The sequence below is a fragment of the Hyaena hyaena genome, unplaced genomic scaffold (genome assembly GCF_003009895.1).
Source record: "Hyaena hyaena isolate Hyena2069 unplaced genomic scaffold, ASM300989v1 scaffold_1365, whole genome shotgun sequence".
Taxonomy (NCBI): domain Eukaryota; kingdom Metazoa; phylum Chordata; class Mammalia; order Carnivora; family Hyaenidae; genus Hyaena; species Hyaena hyaena.
The window spans coordinates 87,837-112,178 of record NW_024081994.1 but is presented as its reverse complement, the minus strand read 5'-3'; the positions used below and the strand labels follow the sequence as shown (position 1 = coordinate 112,178).

Here is a 24,342-nt window from a genome sequence, read left to right as displayed (position 1 = left end):
GTTTTAACTTATTTAAATAGAATATACATATTAACAAAAGCATATGTCATATATTTTTACAAGTGCAGGATAACTGTGTAATCAGAATCCAGATCAAACAGCTATGATGAGTAACACCTAGGTGGCTCAGCTGGTTAAGCCTCTGACTTTGGCTCAGACCATGATCTCGTGGTTCCTGAGTTCGAGCCCAGTGTCGGGATCTGTGCTGACGGCTCAGCCCAGAGACTGCTATAGATCTTGTTTTTCCCTCTCTCTCTGCCCCTCTCCTGCTCTCACTCTGTCTGTCTCTCTCAAAAATAAATAGACATTAAAAAAAAAAAAACAGCTATGACGATAGTGAAATTAAAACATTGTCAGGACCCCAGAAGAATCTTTCATTCTGATCTCTGTGATGAAGTGTCCCTTAAACACAAACACACGCACACACACACACACACACACACGTACATGCACATGAATAATATTTTTCTGCCTGCTAACAACATTGAGTTATTTTCACCTATTTTTGTTACTTTTATAAAGAAATCCTATACATGTTATTTTTTGGTCTGACATCTTTCAGTTAATATGTTGTTACAGGTAGTTCTAGATAGTTCTTTCTCATTTCTGTGTAAAACTCTATTTTTAACATACCACAGATTATTCACTGTGTTATCATCAAATATTAGAATTCATTCTAAAATGCATGTTTTATGGCTAGTGATATTATAAACATTCTATTCTATCCAACATTTTTAGGAACTAAAACTTCCTTTTTCACATCTTTGGGGTTATTTTAATAATAAAATTTGGATTTTGTCATGCATTTATTAAAGATAATCATTTATAGTTTATGAAAAATGTCACCCTGATATACAGAATTTCTTGCAAATGGTCATTAAAAACAGTTACTCCCACGACCTGGATGTCTATACTAATGTCTTTGGTCAGCTTTATATTGTATTTCTTGTCAACTCTTTATGGATTTGTATGAGTTACTTTTATATTATGCTTATGAATCCCTTTTCCTCTGTTTGTCTGATTATGCAAGTCTGATAAGAGTATCCTCTCCGTTGGGTGTCTGGATGGTTTAGCTGATTAAGCATCCAAATCTTGATGTTGGCTCAGATCATGACCTTACAGTTTGTGAGTTTGAGCTCTGTGTCAACACTGTTAGTGCACAGCCTGAACTCTCTTCTCTCTCTCTGCCTGTCCCACCATCTTAAAATAAACATTTAAAAAATCCTCTCCGACTATGAGAGTTTCCTTCTCATACTATTAATTTTGATAAACATAATTTCTTAAAACAATTGAATCATTTTATTATTTTTTATCATTTTTAAAGGTTTATTCTTATATGTGTGTGTATTTGTGTGTGTGTGTGTTCGTGTGTGTGTGTGTGTGTGAGAGAGAGAGAGAGAGAGAGAGGGAATGAACATGAGTGGAGGAGCAGCAGAATAAGAGAGGGACACAGAATCTGAAGCAGGCTCCAGGCTCCAAGCTGTCAGCACAGAGCCTGATGCGGATCAAACTCATCACAAGCCATGAGATCAGGACCTGAGCTGAAGTTGGACACTTAACTGACTGAGCTACCCAGGACCCCCAAAATGAATCATTTTAAATATGAGAAAGTCATTGTTTTGTGTGGTCTGTTTCAAACATTTTACATATTTCAATATCACCAAGATGTGTCACTATTCTTTCCTTTTAAATGTTGTTTCTATTTCACATTGAGATCCTTAATCCAAGTAGAATTGATTCCATATAGGGTCTAGGTACATATCCACATTCTTTTTTCCCCTCAAAATAAATGTACAAATTATGTAATAGTATTTATTGAAAAGATTGTTCTTGATCTTTGAGAAAATAATGATGTATCCACCGTAAGTTAGGTAACAGTGTGTATTTGGATCTGTTTCTGAAGCCACTATGCTATCCCATTTTAGTTTGTTTTCTGGAAAATGTTTTCTTTCCTTCTTTATTTTTATTGCAGTATAATTGACACACAATGTTACTTTAGCCTGACACACAGATGCACAACACAGTGAATCAACATATTTATACATTATGTTATGCTAACCACAAGTATATTTGCCACTTGTCATCTTACAAATGTTTTCATAATACCATTGACTATATTTGAATGCTGTACCTTTTATTCCTGTAACTTACTCATTTCATAATTGCAAATCTGTATCTTCTACTCCCCCTCACCTTTTTTGCCCATTCCCTCATCCGCCTTCTCTCTGGCAACCATCAATTTGTTCTCTGTATTTATGGGTCTACTTGTGCTCTTTGATTGTTGATTTGCCTGTTTTGTTTTTGGTTCCATATATTAGTGAATCATACGGTATTTGTATTTCTCTGTCCAACTCGTTTCACTTACTATAATATCCTTTGTGTCTATGCATGTTGTCACAAATGGCAAGGTCTCATTCTTTTTGTGGCTGAGTAATATTCCATTGTGTATAAATTCCACATTTTCTTTATCCTATCCTCTGTCAGTGGCTAGTTGAGCTGATTCCATATCTTGGGTGCTGTAGATACTATTGCAATGAATAGGGAGGTGTATATATATCTTTTTAAATTAGTGTTTTTATATTCTTAGGGTAAATACCGAGTAATGACATTCTTTGATCATGCGGTATTTTCATTTTTAAATTTTAGAGGAACTTCTAATTTTTTAGAATCACTATCTCCACAGTAACTATACCAGTTAGGAAAAAATATTTTTAGTTACTGTAGCTTTTAAGAAGTCAAGAAATCTGGTAGTGTAATTCCTGTAACTTTAATCCCTTTCTTCAAACTATCTTTATATTTCTGGCATTTTGACTGCCTATATTAATTTTATAATCAACTTCCACAATTCTAAAAGGAAGAAGAAAAGATCATGAAAGAATGAAGAAAATAAAGGAAGATTAAAAATAGTTTTTATAATAATTTTTAAAAAATAATCTAGGTTTATCTAATTTTATATATTGAACTAATATATCTTAATTAAAGGAATTTATATCTGTTATTAGAATGTTTCTATATTCTTTATGACATTCTAGATGCTTTGTATTACCACGTAATTTTTAAAATCAACTTGACTATTAAAAAATACTACTGCAGTTTTGATTAATACTACATTAACTATATAAAATAATTTAGGGAGAACTAGCAATCTTGCAATACTCATTTATTTATTTATTTAAAAATTTTTTAAATATTTTATTTATTTCTGAGACAGAGAGAGAGACAGCGTGAACAGGGAAGTGTCAGAGAGAGACGGAGACACTGAATCTGAAACAGGCTCCAGGCTCTCAGCTAGCTGTCAGCACAGAGTCTGACGTGGGGCTCGAACCCACAAACTGTGAGATCAAGACCTGAGCCAAAGTCGGACACCCAGGAGCCCGAATATTATTTCTTCTTAGCAATGGTATGGTCTAAGCTAACTTATGACTTCTTTAATAATTTAGTAATGTTTTTATAGATTCTAACAATGATATCATGTAAATTGTTTATTAATTTTCCCTAGGTATTATAGAGCTTTTATTTCTAGTGTAGTTAATAGTTTAAAATGTTATTTTCACTTATTTTTGCTAGTGGGAAGCAAAATGTCTCATCTTTAATACGCTGGCTTTACATGCACTAACCTTGCAAAATTCAGTTATTATTTCTAATGTTTCAGCAAGGAGAGTTTTTGAAATTTTAATGTAAACAAATATGCCACCTGAAAATAAATACATTTTATTCCCTACTTTCCCCAGCATATACAGATTTACATATCATTTAACAAAAGCTTAGATGCTACCCACAACAAGGAGATAGAGTTCAAGTGTCATTAAGGCAGATATTGTTCATTATTCATTAATGTGTGTATTTCCCTCAACAAGAACAATAGTTGTCATCTTCTACATGCCATATGCTATTGTGGTGGGCTTTGTCATTTATTTAATATTTAAGAAAAGACACAAGAAACGCTTTAAAATAATATTTAAAGGAAAATGTATTATAAGAAAGCCCTAAAGCAACTTGTCTTTAATTGCAGCATAAGTACTTAGCAATGTGAGAACTAATAATTTAGGTCTTCAGTCTTCAGTCACTTCCACTGAAACCAAAATTGGTATCAGAAGGATCACCATTACTGAAACATCTATACATCAAAAACAGGAAAAATATTTCTAGTTTTCCCTGACTTTTACATATTATTCCTTTCTAAGGCCTATAGCATATAAAAAAACAGTAGTCTATAAACTAATTTATTATATATATATTATATATATTTATATTGTTCACAGCTGAACTCTACATAGGAAGTTTGTGCAGATTTTTCCATATCCTATGCAGGGCACCTTTTACCTCTTTGTTCCTCAAGCTGTAAATCATGGGATTCAGCATAGGTATTATCAATGTGTAAAATACGGAGGCAATTTTATCAGTATCAAAAGAATGACTGGATTTAGGCTGCACATACATGAAGAAAAGAGTCGCATATAATATAACGACCACTGTTAGGTGGGATCCACAGGTGGAGAAGGCCTTGTGCCTGCCCTCTGCAGAGTTCATCCTGAGGATGGCCAGAAGGATCAGGGTGTAGGAGACCAGCACTATCAGAAGAGATGATACCAAATTAAACGCTGAAAAGATCAGTATTATCAACTCAATGTCACGTGTGCTTGAGCACAGCAAAGTTAATAAGGGAAGATTGTCACAATAAAAATGTCTAATGACATTATTGTCACAAAAGGATGACATAAAAATCCTTATGGTGATTATTAGAGAAAGAAAGGCACTGTAGACATAGGGAACAGCTACCATCACCCAGCACACCTTTTGTGACATAACAACCGTATAGAGCAGAGGGTGACAGATGGCCACATAGCGGTCATAGGCCATTGCTGACAGAATGAAAAGCTCACTGATGATGAACAAGATGAAGAAAGCTAGCTGTGTGGCACACCAAATATAGGGGATTGTGTTTTGATCAGTGATGATATTGACTAACATTTTGGGTCCCACAGCTGTTGAATAACCAAGATCAATGAAAGCCAGGTGTCTGAGGAAGAAGTACATGGGTGTCTGTAGCCTGGAGTCCACATTGGTAAGGATGATCATGCCCAGGTTGCCCATCACTGAGATCACATAGATGATGAGGAAGAGCCCAAAGAAGGGAGCCTGCAGTTCAGGCTGGTCTGTGATTCCCATTAGGATTAATTCTGTTAGAACTGTTTGATTTGGTTGGTTTGTCCAGGCCATGAAGGAAAAATGCTGTGGGAAGAACCATCACAAGAGTCATTGAGATTCCGGAGACAATATCTGTTAATATCTGTTAACATTTTAGCACCCAAAGCCATTATGGGTAAGACAGGTCCAATTTTCTATATGACATACTTAAAGTGTGCTTGGGTGGCTCAGTTGGTTAAGCATCAGACTTTGGCTCAGGTCATGATCTCACAGTTCGTGGGTTCGAGCCCTATGTCAGGCTCTGTGCTGAAAGCTCAGAGCCTGGAGCCTGCTTCAGATTCTGTGCCTCCCTCTCTCTTTGCCCCTTTCCCACTCCGGCTCTGTCTCAGAAGTAAACATTAAAAAACTTAGATGAGGTGACTTAAAACAAGATTCACCTCCATCATTGAAACTGGAACCAAATTTAGAAAGTGTTACAACATAAGATATATACTAGCCATTTTTTTGTGCCAGTTGCTGATTATCATTACCAATCATTATATATATTATAATCTATATAGTATACTATATAACATTATATATACTATATATATGTATACTATATAATCCTCTCATGGCTCTGTAAACAAAGCATCATTAGAAAAGTTGGGTCTTGAGTGGGAATCCTGATATCATTTAGAAATGTTTTTCACTTAAAATACCTTTAATTGATTAAAACATATGTACAGAAAGGGATTATAAGAAAGGAGTACCCTCTGCTTCTTGACCTTGCAACCTTAGTCTCAAACTCCAAGGAAAACCATGTTTAACTAATTGAATAGACTGTGATTTACTTTTCTTATTATAACTCTGCATACTAATGGCATTCCCATTCCACCATTCATTTCATTTTTGAAACCATAGTCTCATTCTACTATGCTTTTATGAGTTTTAAATATTTTTTGATTATAGACAATATAGTATTTTGCAGAAGTCCCCAACATGTGTGCTATAATGTTTATAAGGAACTTTCATTTTCTCTAGAATAGTGCATATTAAATTTCAGCACTTGTGTTTTTTTTCAGTTTATTATTTTAACCATGTTGCATACCAAGTGAGACCTGCATCTAGAAGTTATTTAATATGAGGAAAAATTAGGTGTTATTCTCACATGTGCTTTGAGCTAAGAAATAATATATCTAATGTGGGCTTAATGTCATAGTTATAGCTTTCTAGCACATATTAAAGCAAATAAAAATTATTAAAATGTATTTGTTAGTGTACATCCTAAAATCACCCAGTAAGTTGTTACAAAATACTTATTCAACAAAGAGTAATGTCATTCCAAAGTAGGAAGAGCTATCTCAAATACCCTAGAGACTGGCAGATAATATTGCATGAAGTGCATGAATGAAAGACAAAGATGATGGGGAACAAGGAGAATGAGATGTGGCATGGATTATTTCATGTACATAAATTTTACCTGTTTAAATGTACATGGACCAGGACAAATGGTTATTTGATCCAGATAAAGCCAACAGGATCTGACATGGATAGAAATGGAATATATTCACTATAGTTTAATTTGAATACAATTCTTAGCCCTTTATTTTATCTTCTATCAAAAATAATAAAATGGTTTGTTTTAACACATTGCATTTAAGGATTGTACTTTATCTGCCTCTACTTTTCCAACTCCTTTCTCCTTCAGATTGTTTTTAAAGGTAAGTGCTTCCAAAGTTTTATGGGGGAACATAATCTAATTTTATTACCAACTCTTCAATATGTAAGAAATGAGGAATATACCATGACTCATTCGAGGAGTCCCCAAATCCTGATTTAGAAAATAAAAATATAATTAAAAAAACACAATATATTCAGGCCTATAATTTCAATTACATAGATGTAAAACCCTAAACAATATTTATATATCAATGGTATCACTTTTCAAAATGTATAAGAACTACAAAACATTTGTTCAAGCTGTGTTGATCCCATGTTTGGCTGGAAGGTTTAATTTTGGAAAATCTGTAATTAGAATTCACCACATTATCAGAATGAATTAGAAAAAAAAAGACCATTTGTGTAGATGAAAAATTAATACCATTTAGGATAGATGAAAGCTATAAAATTTAAGAATAAAAGGAAAATTCCATAGTGATAAGATGTCTTATAAAAACAAGGCTGAACCTACTCTTAAAAGGAGAAAAACTAAAACTTTTTTTGGAAACATAGAAGCCCTAAGTAAATTAGTACAAATACTATGTTCCTGGATTACACAACTCAGTGTGACAAAATGTTAATTCTGCTGAAATTAGTCTATTTGCTCAATGCCCTTCCAATCAAAATCTACAGACATTTATAGAATTTGACAATGATTTCAAAGGAATTTAGAAAATGCAAATTATACAGAATAACCAAGACATTTTTTTAAAAAGACCTATGCTACCAAATGATAAAATTTATAAGCTGGAGTTATTGAGACAATACAGCATACCTCAGTGGAACAGAATAAGGACATCAGAAAAAGATCCTTGAGTGTATAGAACTCTAGTTCATGACTGAAGTAGCATGTTAGGTCAAGCATGCAAAGTCAGTATTCAGTGGAGCTAAGGAAAATGTTTATCCCTACACAGGATGATGAAATTGGATATTTAGCTCATCCTTATAAAAATCAGCCCTAAACTGGTCAAGGACATAACATCATAAGAAAAATTTAAACTTTTATAACCTTAAAAACTAGAATCTCTGGTCGTCCTTAAATAAAAAGAAATTCAAGTTTAATTTGGGTGATAAAACTACTTCACAAAGTTTGCTCTATCTGAAAATCTGTTCAAATTATTTACAGCAAAGCAATAACAAACATTCATTAGCAACAACCAAACAGATGACAAAGTCTAGTGCCTTAAGCTATATATATATATATATATATATATATATATATTTAGGACTATTCCACAGTAGTTTGTACAGTTTGGCAAACCTCTTCATCCCAACATCCATTTTATTATGATTTTACAATTCCTGGAGTTCTGAAATTCAGTGGAGTATATATTTAAGTGGCCCTCCTCACACCAGCTGGACCCACTGCCTAGAAAGAAACAAAGAAATTGAACATCACATCTGACTCTTATCAGATGAAAGCAGAAACTCCAGAGCAGGAGCAGGACCAGGGGGATGGACATGAAGCTCCAGGATGCCCTCTTATGAGAATGTAGTCACCCAATCTCACCTCAATATTCTATAACATTTGCCAATAGCCTCAATTGAAATAAATAAATAAGTTTGCTAAACTGAAAATATTGCTCTCCCATTCAAAGGAGGGAGGGAAGGAGAGGGAGGGGAAGGAGGGGGGGGGATTTTAAGTTGAACTTCCCCAAATGCTGACTCTTCCTTCAGGATGTTTATTGTCTAGAATCTCAACATTAATGTAGGACTAAAGATGAATAGAAATGGCGTTTCTCACCACCTTCAATGAATATAATAATAGTGGTAAACATATACCATATCTCAAAAAAAAAACTAGTTATGAAAAGACTCTATCACTATACATGATATAACCTACTGAGTCTAGAATTGGTGACTATATTTATATCTATAATTTAAATTGGAGACAGCCATCAAAAATCATCAGTGCTAAAAACCATCATTGCTAATCTAGCAATTAGTATAATCAGTGGCATCTACTTACCTAAGCAAGGACTGGCTTCTTGTTCCCCCATGTGATTATCAGCATGACTGCTGTCAGAAGAATTTATGAGTGTCCTCTCCCTTTACAACTTTCCCATGGGAGCTTGAATGCAATTCTTGGTTATTCCCAAAACCTCTGAGAACAGGAAATGATGCCACTAGTGTTTGCTAATTATCCAGAGTAACTTTGATTTCTCTATTGAGGAAAAAAAAATTTTTACATATACAATCCACCTGCTTTCATTAGTTGTTATTTTTATTGAATTTACTCAGTGTCTGGATTTAATAGATTATTTCTTAGATGTCTTAATCATCTACAAATTATATAAACTTTCAGCATTTTCTGTAGATACCTCTTCCATGTTTTATATCCAAAGATAAAGACAAAATTATTTAAATATGACCAATAGGGTTTTAAAAGATTCAGAAGAAATAATAGTTATAAATATGTGTGTAACTCCTATCTTCTTCTTCTTCTTCTTTTTTTTTTTTTGAGAGAGCGAGCGAGCGAGCAGCGAAGGAGCAGAGAGAGGGAGGCACAGAATCTGAAACAGGCTCCAGGCTTTGAGTTCTCAGCCATGAGCCTGATGAGGGGCTCAAACTCAGAGTGTGAGATGATGACCTGAGTTGAAGTTAGACGCTTAACCAACTGGGCCACCTAGGCACCCCATAACTCTTATCTTTATTTCTTTTTCTAACCTCAGGGAATAAATTGAGTTAATGACAGCCTAATTCCACATCCCATGTACATCTTCATTACTACTTTTCCCTCCCCACTAGTATTTCCCCTCTCCACATAGGTACCTCCTTCACAAAAGTTGATACATGTCCTTAAAATGGAATACAGTTTTATAAAAGTTATGACCTATGCTTTAAGTTGCATAATATATTACATAGCTCATTTTGATATCTAAAGGTTCTTAATTATATGTTTTTGAATTATATTCATTTAGTTATATACATTCCTACATTTTGCTAATTTCTATTGAAATAAAGTTGCTATTACATCACCCTGTCCTCATTTACAATAGGTTTGGTCCCATAGTAACAGTCATGTAGTTAGTTACTAACTTCTGACTTTTACATGTCTCCCCACAATTAACAACTTTGTATTGTGGTCCCTATTGACCCGTGAATGGACATATCTGTGATATATCTTCTGTGTCTCTGACTTGGGAAAAACAGACACATTTATTTTATTTAAATAAAGATGGTTCTACTTAAAGATTTCTTTCATTAATATATATTCCACCATCAGCATCCAAGCACATCATAGTCTTGACATCTAACTTATAAATATGTATTACTTATACAAATGATAAAAGTTGCAACAAATAATTAAATCAGATGTACCTTTTGAGAGCTAAAATTGTTTTACTTGATGTGATACATTCTTTTTTTAAGGAATCCAAATATCAGTCTCGATTTGAAATAGAAAAATGCACTAAGTATAATCCATGCCAACAAAGAAGTTCAGAAACTATAACTAAGACAGATACACATTAATTTTAATATAATCTTATTATTTGGATGTCTATAAAGTGATATTAAAGTAGTTGTTTAGGTGACAGAACTCTGACACACATCTTGAGGTGGAGGTTGGGGGGGCCCTCCAAATCTTGCTTTCCCTCCAGGGCACCTGGCTAGTGGACGTCTCAGCCTCCTGGCAGATAGGTGTGGAGAAGTGGCCAAGTTGTAGCCTTGACTCACTTGTGGTAACGAAGCCTCTCCCCATCTGCTGCCAATCTCACTACCACTGTGAGCTTGTCCTGAATGTTTCCCAGAGCACCTTTCTGTTTCAGAGATTCTAGTTCCCTCTGGTGGACCATGAAATGAAAATAGAATACTGAAGAATTATGAGAAAGGAAGCCAACGAAGAGAAAAGTGATTACAACAGAGATCAAGAAATGATTAGTTTGCCCCATCTCATTTATTCTCTGATCAATATGCAGTGTTTTAGGCATCCATATCTTAACATGAAAATATCTTACCTACATATTTCATAAAGGTTTTAAATTAATATAATATAATCTCATGGGCTCATGTCTTAATCATATTTTTACGATTGTGCAAACATTCATAACCTTTATCATTCAGGAAAGCTACTAAGTCTTTGAAATAGACATTTTAAGGTTTTTTTTCTTTTTTTTTTGCGCTTTAAAGTGTATTTAAAAATCATTAGTATGGGGCACCTGGGTGGCTTAGTCGGTTAAGCGTCCGACTTTCGCTTAGGTCATGATCTCGCGGTTCGTGCGTTCGAGCCCCGCGTCGGGCTCTGTGCTGACAGCTAGCCAGAGCCTGGAGCCTGTTTCAGAGTCTGTGTCTCCCTCTCTCTCTGACCCTCCCCTGCTCACGCTGTCTCTCTCTCTCTCCTAGAAATAAATATTAAAAAAAATCATTAGTAACCTCTTCTGACAATTATAGCTCAAATTGCTTTTGTGGTCAGATGCTTTCTAAACTGAAATATAATTAGCATACAATTTTATATTAGTTTCAGTGTATAACATATGGATTCTATAATTCTATACATTACACAGTGCTCATCATAATAAGTATAGTACCACTGTCACCATTGATTACTATTACAATATCAAGGAATATATTCTTTATATAGTACCTTCCATATCTGTGACTTATTTATTTTATAACTGGAAGTTTGTCTCTTTAATACTTTTTATATCTTTTGTTCATGTCCTCACACATCTCTCTAGAAACCACCAGTTTGCTCTCTGCATTTAAGCAACTGTTTGTTTGTTCGTTGTTTTATTTATTTATTTATTTATTTATTTATTTATTTTTTGTATACTCCACAAGTAAGTGAAATCATATAGTATTTGCCTTTCTCAGTCAAACTTATTAACACTAACATAACCCATAGGTATCACTATGTTGTCACAAATTGAATGATCTCATTATTTTTTGTGGCTGACTAACATTCCATTATATAGGCTTTTTAAGAAGTAAATATATTCATATTTATATTTTAATTAACTCAAAGACTTGTATATTGTAAACTGAGGTAAGAGTTTATCAAAGCCGTTTTGTCAATAAAATTTCTCCAACCCAAATAATAATTGTCCATAAAAATGGCTTTTTAAATATTGAAAGAGCCAAAACCAATCCTGGACAGAAGCTTGTAACAGTGACACAGAGAAGAATTTGTGGAAGGATCTCAAGCTTCATAAGTAGCACTTCTGATGAATAGAAGGAAGGAAGGAAAAAAATTCTGTAGGTTTTATTGAGACACAAAGACAAAAGAAAGTTGGGGTAAAGACAGGGAGTAAGACAAAGAGCCAGTATAAGGTTTAAGTCTAGGGATATAAGAAGAGCAGTGGGGAATTACTTTGTTGGGCTTTAGTTAAGTTCCTCTAAGCAAAAAGAAACCTGGTGTTATCATATAAATCTCTATTTTGCTTCCGTCCACCCATAAGTGAAGTGATGTCATTTTTTTATGGATAATCTCCTTGAAAGGACTTTTTTCTTTGCCATTAAGGTGGCTTGTGGAAATAGCCATTTGGAAAGCAGAGATGATAGATGTGACCTATGACATGTAGACATCTGGTGAATTCTTCTGGACTTCCACCAAGATGGTATTAGCAGTTCAAATCAAATTTATATAAACCTTAAAGGACAAGAAAATCTCCATCAGGAGACTTACATTTCCTCAATTTAAGCTTTGAAATGAAAAAAAAATTCAGAATCATGCCAATCTCTATTATCTATCATATTATTGATATAGTAGGTAATATTTAATACTAGGCATATGTCTTGGGATATACTTAAAATATTAAGGTTTATGATCATGATGATTCAAAACAAAATCAGCTGCTGTGAAAATAATCCTTCAGTAAGTTTTGGTTTTGAATTTATGAAATTGCATTTGCTATGCTGAATTTGGGAAAGTTTGATGGTTTTTCTTATTTTCGTGGTCTTGAGAGGATTCAGAATGTGCCACCTGCTCTCTGCTTAGAACATCCCTATCTATGGAGTCAGGTCAATCTACTGCCTCTGTGGCAGCTGCAGAATGAGGGGCCCTGTGGTGTCCTTTGAAGTCTGTCCTAACTTTATAGAAGTTGTCAGATTTTGTCTTATGACTGTCTTGCATCTTCTCTCTCCTGTCACCACTCAGGGGATTTAATTGCCTCTGGACACTATCTCATTGAACAATAGTGAATGAGACAGACATAATATTTTAGATTGCCCAGCTTCTCAAAATATGCCGATATGGATATAGATGTTTTAGGAAGAATCATATGCCCCAACCTACCCACCAAAGATGCCCATATGCAAACCCCAGAAGTGTGAACTTGTTCCTTTCTATGGAAAAGGAGACCAGAAGTATCCATCATAGGGGCACCTGGGTGGCTCAGTCGGTTACATGTCCGATTTTGGCTCAGGTCACAATCTTGTGGTCCATGAGTTTGAGCCCCGCATCAGGCTCTGTGCTGACAGCTCAGAGCCTGGAGCTTGCTTCAGATTCTGTGTCTTTCTCTCTCTCTCTCTGCCCCTCTCCTGCTCATTATCTGTTTTTCTCTGTCTCTCAAAAGTAAATAAATTTTAAAAATTTTAAAAAAAGAAGTAGCCATCATGTAGTGTGACTTTCTGTTTACAGCTTTGCTCTTTATTCATGACTAAAGTTAGAAATTAGCTCATAGACCTGAGTGTCATGGCTCCTATATTTGGCTTGTTTCTGACTTCCCTCAATAATTCCTAAATCTAGTTTATTTACAGACATCTTCTGATCCTGCATGCTCTAACTAGTCTTCCTTGCTCTACTGTAAGTTAGCAGCATTTTACATGTACAGACAGGGATATGACACATAATGACTATAAACTCTATGTGTATGTGTGTGTGTGTGTATAATGACTATAAACTCTATGTGTGTGTGTGTGTGTGTGTGTGTCTGGGAGCGTGTATGGCCATGGTGCTCTTGAAAATTGGTGTCACTTTGAGAACACTGGCTTTATTTTTATTCTAATAACACTTTATTTCAAAACACTAAAAATACATGTTTTAAAAGATGTGGCGCTAGCTGTTATGATTCAATAACACATACAATGAACTCTACACCAGTGTTTGTTATGAGATTATGACATGGAGAATATTAATTTTGTCACATTGTCATGAATATCAACATTTTGCTTTGTGTACATATACCACAGGAGAAGAATGGAAAAGTGGAATCCCCCTTTGTAGGTTTCTTTTTCTATTTTCCCATGTGTCCTATGTCCATGTATATCTAAGCATTTTTTGTTTAGTTTCTATTTTCTCTGACAGGTTTCTTTTTCTGTGATTTAAATTTATGTTAAGTGCAAGATAAATATGGATTTTAAAAGGTTAAGAAATTGAATTATAAAATACTGCCACAATTAAAAATAAAACTTTTTACAGTTGACCAAAACATATGTATGGTGAGGAACATGACCTGACTCTTAACCAACATCCAAATTTTCAGACTTTCTCTTCCTTGATTAGAAATTATAAAAACCCAGTAACGGGTTATATTGTGCTTTAAAATAAGTTTATTTTGAAATTATTGTTTACTACTTAAATAAGTTTACTTTCTTGGGTCAACTAATACATTTTGTATTAGAGAAAGTTGTGCATTTGAGGTTAGAAGAGAAAGGGTTAGGACTTTACCATTGAAATTGATAGAATTTTTAACTATCTATTGCCTCTGCAATTGGCAGAGATTAGCTTTTCAGAAACAAAGAGAAATCCTTAAATGGGGTTTTAAATTTACATGAATTTGAAAGACTGACATGGTTTATTTAGGAATCTCTTCAATGCATCCTTCACATCCTTGTTCCTTAGGCTGTAAATGAGGGGATTCAGCATTGGTATCACCAGGGTGTAGAAGACAGAGGCCATTTTATCAGTATCCAATGAGTGGTTGGTCTTTGGTTGCAAATACATGAAGAGAAGAGTCCCGTAGAACACAGTGACAGCCAGCATGTGAGAGGCACAGGTGGAAAAGGCTTTTCGTCGGCCCTCTGAGGAACGTATCCTCAAAATGGCAAGGACAATGTTAAAATAGGATATTAGAACAATAACCATAGAGAAAAGCAAATTGATCCCTGAAAACGTAAACACTGCTGTTTCTGGAATATAGGTATTGGAACAGGACAATGCCAGCAAGGGGACATTATCACAGTAAAAGTGGTTGATTACATTGGAAGAGCAGTATGACACAGAGAACACACAGGAGGTGACAGTCAGTGCTGTGATCAGACTGTAGAGGTATGTGAGGGATACCAGCAGAAGGCAGATCTGTGGAGACACCACCACCATGTAGAGCAGGGGGTTGCAAATAGCCACATAATGGTCGTAGGCCATTGCAGCCAGCATGAAAATCTCAGCCACAATTAAGACTAAGAACCCACCCAGTTGGGCTGCACATCCATAGTAGGATATGGTCTTCTTTGAAACCAAGAAGTTCACCAGCATTTCAGGGGCAATGACAGTAGAATCGCCAAGATTGATGACAGCCAAGTGCCTGAGGAAGAAGTACATGGGGGTGTGAAGCTGAGCGTCAACACTGGTGAGGGTGATGATGCCCAAGTTCCCGGCCACGGTCAGCCCGTAGATCAGCAGGAAAACAAAGAAGAGTGGAATCTGGAGCTCTGGGTGGTCTGAGACTCCCGTGAGAATGAACTCAGTCACCTGGGTGAGATTCCCTGGAGCCATTTATTTTGTGGCTTTCATCTTCTAAAGGAGAAAGTGGAAGGAGATTAATAGATGGTAAAATCAATTTTTCTGGTAGATGTAAGAAAGTAATATGTTTCATTTAAAGCAGAATTTTTTTGTTCACAAACACTTAAAAGTGTCAGGTCTTAAGTTTTTTGTTCCAATTCTTTCACAAAATTCAAAAATATGAATACTCTGAAAGCCAATTTTAGGTTCTTAACACTGTATTAGCAAGCTATCAATTTGTGTATTCAGTGTTAGATATAGCTTATTGGATGAATATACATTATTATAGTATTACATGTATTAATGTTTTATGACTTTATTTAATATATTGATTATAACATTGAAAGAATATATATATATATATATATATATATTCATGCCTGTATACATTTACATATATACACAGTCTCTGTGATATTTCCTAAGATAAAACATAGCTACCTATGAGAAGTTGATGAGCCAGAGTGACTTTCACTGACATTCAGTTAGTTTTTCCTTAGCTGCCACTGGTTTTCCCTTTAGCCCATTTCTTCCGCCATCCTTGGGAATGTCAATATTTGTGGAAGAAATTATTGAGTATGCTGGTTTTTTTTCTTATCAATTTCTACCACACCTCACTGCTTCACCTGTCCACCAACAGACCTCACCTTAGTAGTCCTCCTCCTCAGTGCCATTCTGTAACTGAATTTTTAAAAAATCACATTTCTTTGGCCAAATAAACTAATCCGTTCTCTCATTCTGACATCTACATCCTCCAGTGGTTCTCTATTATTGTGCTCTGGAAGCCCTTTCTTTTTTCCAGCTTATATCTCTATCTTTTAAATTGTTTAAGGCCCTCGGGTATCTGGGTAGCTCAGCTGGTAAAGCATCCAGCTCTTGGTTTCAGCTCAGGTCAAGATCTCATTGCTCATGAGTTCAAGCCCCTCATCAGGCTCTGCACTGACAACATGGAACCTGCTTGGAGTTTTCTGTCTCCCTCTCTCTCTGTCCTTCCTCCGCTCATGCTCTTCTGCCTCTCTCAAAATAAATAAAACTTAAGTAAAATCAATTATTTCAGGACTGTTTTGATGTTTTAAAAATATTACTTTTGTTTTGCTCAAATTTGATCACTTTGTTTTACTTGTACAGAGAAATGTTTGGAGAACAGTTCAACATTATTAAGTATGTAGTGTACTCTGGGCCCAGAACTATGCTCACCATTTCAAAATAATCCTCTCATTATTCCTCAAGAGTGTGCTAAGTAGATGGAAGTAATTATTTCTTTGTCTAATGAGACAGTTGAAGCTCAATGAGATTAAGCCACTCAAGGAGTCTATATAGAATATTGGCAAATTGTGTAGTTTTACAGTTTTGCTTTATGTGTTTTGTTCACTGGTTTGTTTGGTTACTTGGTTGGTTGGATGTTAGTCCACCAATTACTAGTTTGTGACTTTGATCAAGTATTTATATCCTTGTGTTGTGTGAATGTAATTGGGTAATACACAAACACAGGTTAGTACAGAGCCTGATAACAATAAATGCAAAATAATTGGTGCCAGCAATGATTGTTATTAGCATGTTTTGAACGACTTTCTAATGTAGTTTCTGGTTTGTGTCCTAGTAACTCATTCTACCTCACTGAGGAGTTCATGGTTGAAATAGGACAGCAAATGAATTATTTTTGTGCATATCCAAGCAACTGGGACACATAATATATAGCTATATACTTATCAAACAAATCAGGTTGTGTTCTCCCACAACCTTATTCTTTCTTAAATCTGTGGTGTTTGTTTGTTTCATTAAACATACTGTAGTCCAGGAGTACCTGAGTGGTTCAGTCAGTTGAGCGTCTGACTCTTGATTTCTGCTCAGGTCATGATGATCCCAGGGTCCTGATATGAAGCCTCAGGATGGTCCCATGCTGAGCATGGAACCCACTTAAGATACTCTCTTTCTGCCCCCTCTCTGACTCACACATTCTCTCTCTAAACTAAAGAATAAAAAAATTAAAATTGAAAAAATACTGTATTCCATAAATCGAGTGTATGTCTGATGAACTTGTAAGAACAATTGTGCTGCACCAGACACCCCATCTCACTTTCCCTACCACCGCATCTGAAAAGAAATTCACAAGCAAGTTTATGGCTGAAAACCCAGTGGTGACATTCACTTTATACAAAACATTTCTTGTTTGTTTGCTGCACATAAAGCTCTTCAGTGCATGTTTCACTCTGAGAAATAATATATTCAGAAAAGTATTCTTAATTTAACATAGGCAAAAGAGAAATCACTAACAGCAGTAATTATAACTTGTCTACTATAAATTCATGAAATTAACTTTGAAAACAGATATATTTGCCTGTATCACTACCTGTTATTAATTCCCTTTTTTAATTTTTAAAAATGTTTTATTTATTTCTGAGAGAGAGAAAGACAGCGTGAGCAGGGGAGGGTCAGAGAAAGGGAAACACAGAATCAGAAGCAGGCTCCAGGCTCTGAGCTAGCTGTCAGCACAGAGCCTGATGTGGGGCTCAAGCCCATGAACCGTGAGATCATGACCTGAGCCGAAGTCGGATGCTCAACCGACTGAGCCACCAAGGTGCCCCTATTAATTCCTTTTCTAATGAAATATCACTAATGGCAAAGCTAGGTTAGTTTTTTTTTCCCTGAGGTATGTCACTGACATTAAGAATTTTATTCCTGTTTTTTCAGAACCATTTCTGACATAATTGTTTCTGTTTAGTTACATTAGTTTTTTATACGTATTTTTTCAAATTTGTTTTTGAAAATAAATACAGTAAAACCTTGATTTGAGAGCATAATTCATTTTGAAACCATGCTTGTAATCCAAAGTACTTGTATATCAAAGGGAATTCCCTGAAAGAAGTGATGGAAACTCAGGTGATTCGTTCCACAACCCAAATATATTCATATAAAAATAAGTACATATATATTTTGTAATATGATACAAAATAATATAGAAAATAAAAAATATAAAGGCACACAAATTCACCTGCACTTACCTTTGAAAACCGTTGTGACTGGTATGAGGGAGACAAGAGAGAGGAGAGTTATTGTGTAGTACGACTTTCACTACCACTAAGGGAATCACTGCTATCTATGGACTCAATGGAACATTTTTCTTTTTGTGCAATTTCAACAAAGAACCTGCCCAATGACCTAGAATGAAACAAAGCATTCCTAAGCTTTCTCCTCAATGGAAAAGCACAGGACTTTCCATAGGTGCTTCAGAGTGACAAAAAAAAAAAAAAAAAATACACTAGTGCCAGTTGTGGGCATCTTCTAATGTTCTGAAAAATCCCTGATTTCTGCCAAACACCATGGCCTGAGGCCAAGCCTCGGAGCAGAGGAGGCGATCACCCACAATCCCTCAATGAGAGATAGAGAGAAGATAGAAGAACTATGGGCTTAGTTGTGATCGTGTAATGTTCGGCATCATGTACTACTTGTATTGCAAGACATCACTTGTTTATTGGGGCGCCTGGGTGGCTTAGTCGGTTGAGCGTCCGACTTTCGCTTAGGTCATGATCTCGCGGTTCGTGGGTTCGAGCCCCGCGTCGGGCTCTGTGCTGACTGCCAGCTCGGAGCCTGGAGCCTGTTTCTGAGTCTGTGTCTCCCTCTCTCTCTGACCCTCCCCTGCTCACGCTGTCTCTCTCTCTCCTAGAAATAAAAAAAAAAAAATTAAAAAAAAAAGACATCACTTGTTTATCAAGTTAAATTTATTAGAAATGTTTGCTTGACTTAGGGAACACTCACAGAACAATTTACTCGCAATGCAAGGTTTTACTGTATTTTATAAGTCTAACAAATAATAACATGTCAGTAAAGGAACTTTAAATATTTACCTAATATGAGTCATTTATATAACAGTATGGCTGAGAAATAATACTGCACAATTTTTAAATGGCTTCTGAAATGATTTCAATATTGGTCTCTAACTGTACAATTTTCTTACATTTATTTAATCCCAAGTTATGTTAGTAACAAACTGCATCTTGATATGAGCTCTCAGTGCCCACCACAACATAAACCGGCTTGTTCACATCAGGGACTCTTTCCACCAAATGGTTTGTCACCCTGGGCAATGTGAAAATCAGAAAGGAGAGTAACTTACTTTTATTGATATTAAACAATTTAGTAGGTATTTCTTGGGGAAGAAATCTTGTCTTTCAAAGACACCTCATATGCTGCCTTTGTGGTGTGGAGTGCCTTCAGTTCTGCCAGCTCTAAGGCAGAAAGCATTCCTCTTTACCCTTAGCTGAAATAGACACTTCATAATGACTATTGGTTATTCTGTAGAAATGCTCACACAGTCCAATTTATCAACAGGGATGCTGGATACCATTGTTTGAGTCATTTCCCTGTCCCTTCCATTTAGCCAACAGACAGCACAGATTTGAGTCTTCAGGAAAAGAGAATAGAGCAGATATCATTTCAGTCCCAAGTTTGCTTTGAATCGGTAAAGCTCCCCAAGTACTTGGTCTTCATACCCAGAATGAGTACGAAATAAATTGTTGGGTTGAACCCACCTGTGCACAGAGATCTGCTGAGACCCTCTTCTGAGGTTCTGCGGGAGGTCTTCTTAAGAGTTTTACAAGTGTGTGAAGTCCCTGAAGACCTACACACTGAACTAAGCTTGTTTATGGCTCCAGTCCCCACACATGAACACAGGAATCCCAGGTAAAGTTCTGATTCCCCAGGGAAGGAAAGACCAAACATTCAAGTCTCCACACAACACTTGCTCCCTAGAGTGAAAATGTGGGGTTAGCCTAGGGACACACGTAGGTGATCCTACTGAGTAACAATCACGTGCAATGACTTCCCCTGTATTGGTTGGGAAGAGTGACTGCTGGCCCTGAAGTGGAGAAAATCCAACAGTTGGAAAGCACAGGATTCTGGCCCCAATGTTCCATTTTGCTGTGAATATTCAGAATAGAACTGACTCCAAAGCCTCCATTCAGGTGCCAGGAACACGTTCTGATGTTATTTGCTATAAAAATCAAATGATATACAGCATACATTCAAAACGTGCATCACTGTAAGAAGACTAATTATCAGTTGTTTTGTTGAAATTCAGAAAGCCTTGTCTGATTGTTGGCTTTTAATTAAAATCATTTGATGGAAATTGCATTTTTCATATTATTTTGTGATCTTTCCTCACATAGGTATAAATATTGTAATTAAATAGTGATAATATTTTATTTTACTGTTTGTGTGGGATTTTCTAGTCTGTAAGATTTTTAAGTGAAAAGGGTAGTCTAAATAGTTTGCCTTTTTATTAATTGATTCTAAAATAATACCCAGGAAAGAGTAGGTGTTGAAAAGTTATTTGCTGACTTACTGACTGATGGAATGAATGAAGATTAAGTGAATGAGTGGATAAAATATTCATCTTAGAATTCTGAAACAAAATATGAGAGTTTGTTTTTAGCTCTGTCAAGTATCTTTAATGTGTTTTTAACTTTGGTAAAGAAATAGTGACAACTTGCACCTCATTCTCTAGAATATTCACAACCTTAGGGAAGGATGCAGTGTTCCTCTTCATATTGATGTTCTTAATATCTAACAAATTCCTAATACCTAAAAAAGGTGTGTCACAGTCTAGGCTCTACAATTATTGAAATAAAAAATTGTGGACCATAATTAGAAAAAATATATATGTATATATATACACATAAATACATATACGTATATATACATATATATTTCCCAATTATGGTCCACAATTTTTTATTTCAGTAATGTATATACATATATACATGAACATACATACCTGTAGGAACATGAAGTATACCCTCATATTTATATATGAGCAGAGCCCAATCATGAGATCATGACCTGAGCTGAAATCAAGAGTTGGACCTTTAGCCAACTGGCAAACCCAGGTGCTGATTTTTGTCACTCTTGAATATAAGTATGATCTTGAAAGATGCTAGTGCTTAGACCTTGTTTTCTATGAGAAATTAAAGCTGGTTGAATACCCCATGCTCTGGACAAAAAAAAAAAAAAAAAAAAGGTGGGGGAGGGAATGCATCCTCGCAGAGTGTTAGTAACTCCAGAGATTTGAACATATTATCTACGTTCCCTGATCCATAAACTGGGATTGGATTGCTGCTAATGCATAAATCTAAAGATGGAGCAGAGTACTTTGAACTAGAGTCTAAACCAATGAACCATGGAAAGTAGATTGGGATTATGTGAGATGTGGCTTTGCTACCAATTAGATGGAAGTTGATCAAGCTAGTCAGATATCATTGTAATGGAATTTGTAATTGAAAACATTGTAGTCTATACATTCAATTAATATGGAGATTAAAGAAAACAGCATGTAACATTCTAAAGTAAAGGTTACATACATATATACTTATGTGTGCATTGGTATTGTATCCATTAGTATAGCTTCTACATATAAATATGTGTGTATATATTTATGTGTGTGTGCATACATGTATCAGCAGGAACATACTAAAAAGCAAATGGATGATACGTATATTCTCCATATGAAAACAATGTGAGTAGAGTGTTTCCTCTGACCTTTATTTTAAAATATCCAGAGAGACAAAAATACATTAATAAACTAAAAATATTTTCATCATATCTTCTTGATATTGAAGTGCAGAACATCACTCTCATTTTTTAATTTAATTTTTACTGTAAAATATGCATCATTGATAAATCAATTTTTCTTGAACACTTTCTGCATAGCTTCTTTTACATCTTTGTTCCTCAAACTATAGATGATGGGATTCAGCATGGGAATCACAATGCTGTAAAATATTGACACGATCATGTCATGATGAAAGGCATAGCTGGAATTAGGTCTCACATACATGAAGAGAACAGTACCATGAAAAATTGACACACCAGTTAGGTGAGAACCACATGTCGAAAAGACTTTTCTTCTTCCTTCAGCAGAATGCATCCTCAGAATTACCAACACAATGAAACCATAGGAGATCAGGACTATCAGTATAGTAGATATCTCAATAGATCCCGCAAAGTAGAAAAGTAGAAGCTGGTTTGTGTGAGTGTCAGAACAAGAAATGGCGAGGAGAGGAGGGATGTCGCAAAAGACATGTCTAATTTCATTGGATGCACAGAAGGACAGGCTGAATGTGGCCACTGTGTGTACAGAAGCATGCAAAATGCCACCCACAAAGGAAGCAACGATGAGTGGCACATAGACTGTGGGTGACATGCTCACTGAGTACAGGAGAGGGTTGTAGATTGCTACATAGCGGTCATATGCCATTGCAGCCAAGAGAAAGCATTCTGTGGTCCCAAAGGTAACAGCAAGAAACATTTGTGTTGCACATCCAAGGAATGAAATGACTTTCTTCTTTGACATGAAATCTACTAACATATTTGGGGTAATTACTGAGGAATAGCAGGCATCCACAGATGACAACACACTCAAAAAATAGTACATGGGATTGTGGAGCCGGGAATCCCCAATGACCAATACAACCAGTCCTAAATTTCCCATCAGAGTAAAGAGGTAGATTGTTAGAAACAGGAAGAATAAGATGATCTGTAGTTCAAGTTTGTCTGTGAAGCCCTTCAGTACGAATGCAGTAACTTCAGTGACATTCTTCATGTTGATACTTCATGGAACAAACTTGAAGACATTCAGAAAATAATAATTTATTCACTAGAAAAAGAATAAATAATATTGTGACTCACTATTTTAACTCAAGAAAACATGAGGTATACCCTCACATTCATTTTTTGGCAATGTGAAATTTCTCAGTTGCAGATCAGAAGACAGTGACAAGATGGTGGGTCAAGTGTTCATGCCACTCACTGCAGAATCAAGTGGAAAATATGGGTGTTCACTCATGGATTGAATTACTTTCATTTCTAAAATGATCATGTCAACTGGCTAATTTGCCACTGCATTTTATTAGCTGTTTTGTAATAACGCACAGTAAATTGCCAAGTGATTGGCTAAACAATGATTTCCTTTGACATCTATACATATGAGAAAGTTTATCAGTATACAGACACTGGAACAAAATCTCAGGATTCTAGACCTTTCAGTAATTGTATAAAATGGTCTGCTATAATCTATTTACCTGTAGAATGAGAATGTTAGTACTTATTTTACAATATTGGAGAAAATGCTGAAAGACAAAATATGTTAATAAGATTGAATCTTTAAAACTATGTTAAAATAGAATGTGTTAAATTAGATTTGATCTACAAAGTAGCAGACTTTTGAGTGGTAATATTTTATGAAATAATCTCTAAAGTTTTTCGAGCTCTGTAAGATCTTGAGTGTATCTGACAGAACTAATTACAATTATTTTTCAGGATGATAGGACACAATTAAAATAAGCAATTATATGACCATTTATATTTCATTCAAATGTATTTCTCAAACACTTGACATCACACTGTCCTTCTTTGATGAGATGGTTGGTCATATTATTACTCCGGATATCTAAATTCTATAAGCTGTTGGCTCTTTCAAAAACTGGGCTGCAAAAAGGAAGAATTATTCTGAAATATATTTAATACATTTTAAGTATTATTCTTATCCATGTATTATTTATTACCTAGTGAAATAACAATTAGATATTTATTATCTAAGAGTCACAACTAAAGCAGTTCATTAAAAAAATAGTAATTCAAGTATAACAACAAAAATAAACAATGCATACATCAAAACAGCATATTCGAGAGCAAAAAAAGTAGGAAGAAATGAAAAAAAATGAAAAAAATCTTTCGTGGGTAACCCCACTATTAAAAAAAATCAGAGTCAAACCTGTACCTGAATCCAGAGTTTCAATTATATAGCACAAGTTTGAGGACAAATTTTATTGAAGTAA

The 24,342-nt window shown here is 35.2% G+C and overlaps 3 protein-coding genes across 4 annotated transcripts; all 3 read right to left on the bottom strand.

Moving 5' to 3' along the window:
- Positions 1-4,269: 4,269 nt before the first annotated feature.
- On the bottom strand, positions 4,270-9,157 carry LOC120225254 (olfactory receptor 8K3-like). Of its 2 annotated transcripts, XM_039223507.1 has the most exons (2): positions 9,136-9,157; positions 4,270-5,189 (listed from the first exon to the last, which is right to left on the bottom strand). In XM_039223507.1, the coding sequence occupies exons 1-2, from the start codon at positions 9,155-9,157 to the stop codon at positions 4,270-4,272; spliced, it is 942 nt and encodes a 313-aa protein (XP_039079438.1). The 2 variants fall into 2 exon arrangements, with proteins under 2 accessions (XP_039079438.1, XP_039079437.1); XM_039223506.1 differs by lacking the exon at positions 9,136-9,157 and having other exon boundaries at positions 4,270-5,220.
- Positions 9,158-14,557: 5,400 nt separating this feature from the next.
- LOC120225257 (olfactory receptor 8J2) lies at positions 14,558-15,505 on the bottom strand. Its single transcript, XM_039223510.1, has one exon. The coding sequence runs from the start codon at positions 15,503-15,505 to the stop codon at positions 14,558-14,560; it is 948 nt and encodes a 315-aa protein (XP_039079441.1).
- A 6,682-nt stretch (positions 15,506-22,187) lies between these two features.
- LOC120225264 (olfactory receptor 5T2-like) lies at positions 22,188-23,185 on the bottom strand. Its single transcript, XM_039223516.1, has one exon. It carries the CDS (start codon positions 23,106-23,108, stop codon positions 22,188-22,190), a length of 921 nt encoding a protein of 306 aa, XP_039079447.1. The 5' UTR covers positions 23,109-23,185.
- Positions 23,186-24,342: the final 1,157 nt, after the last annotated feature.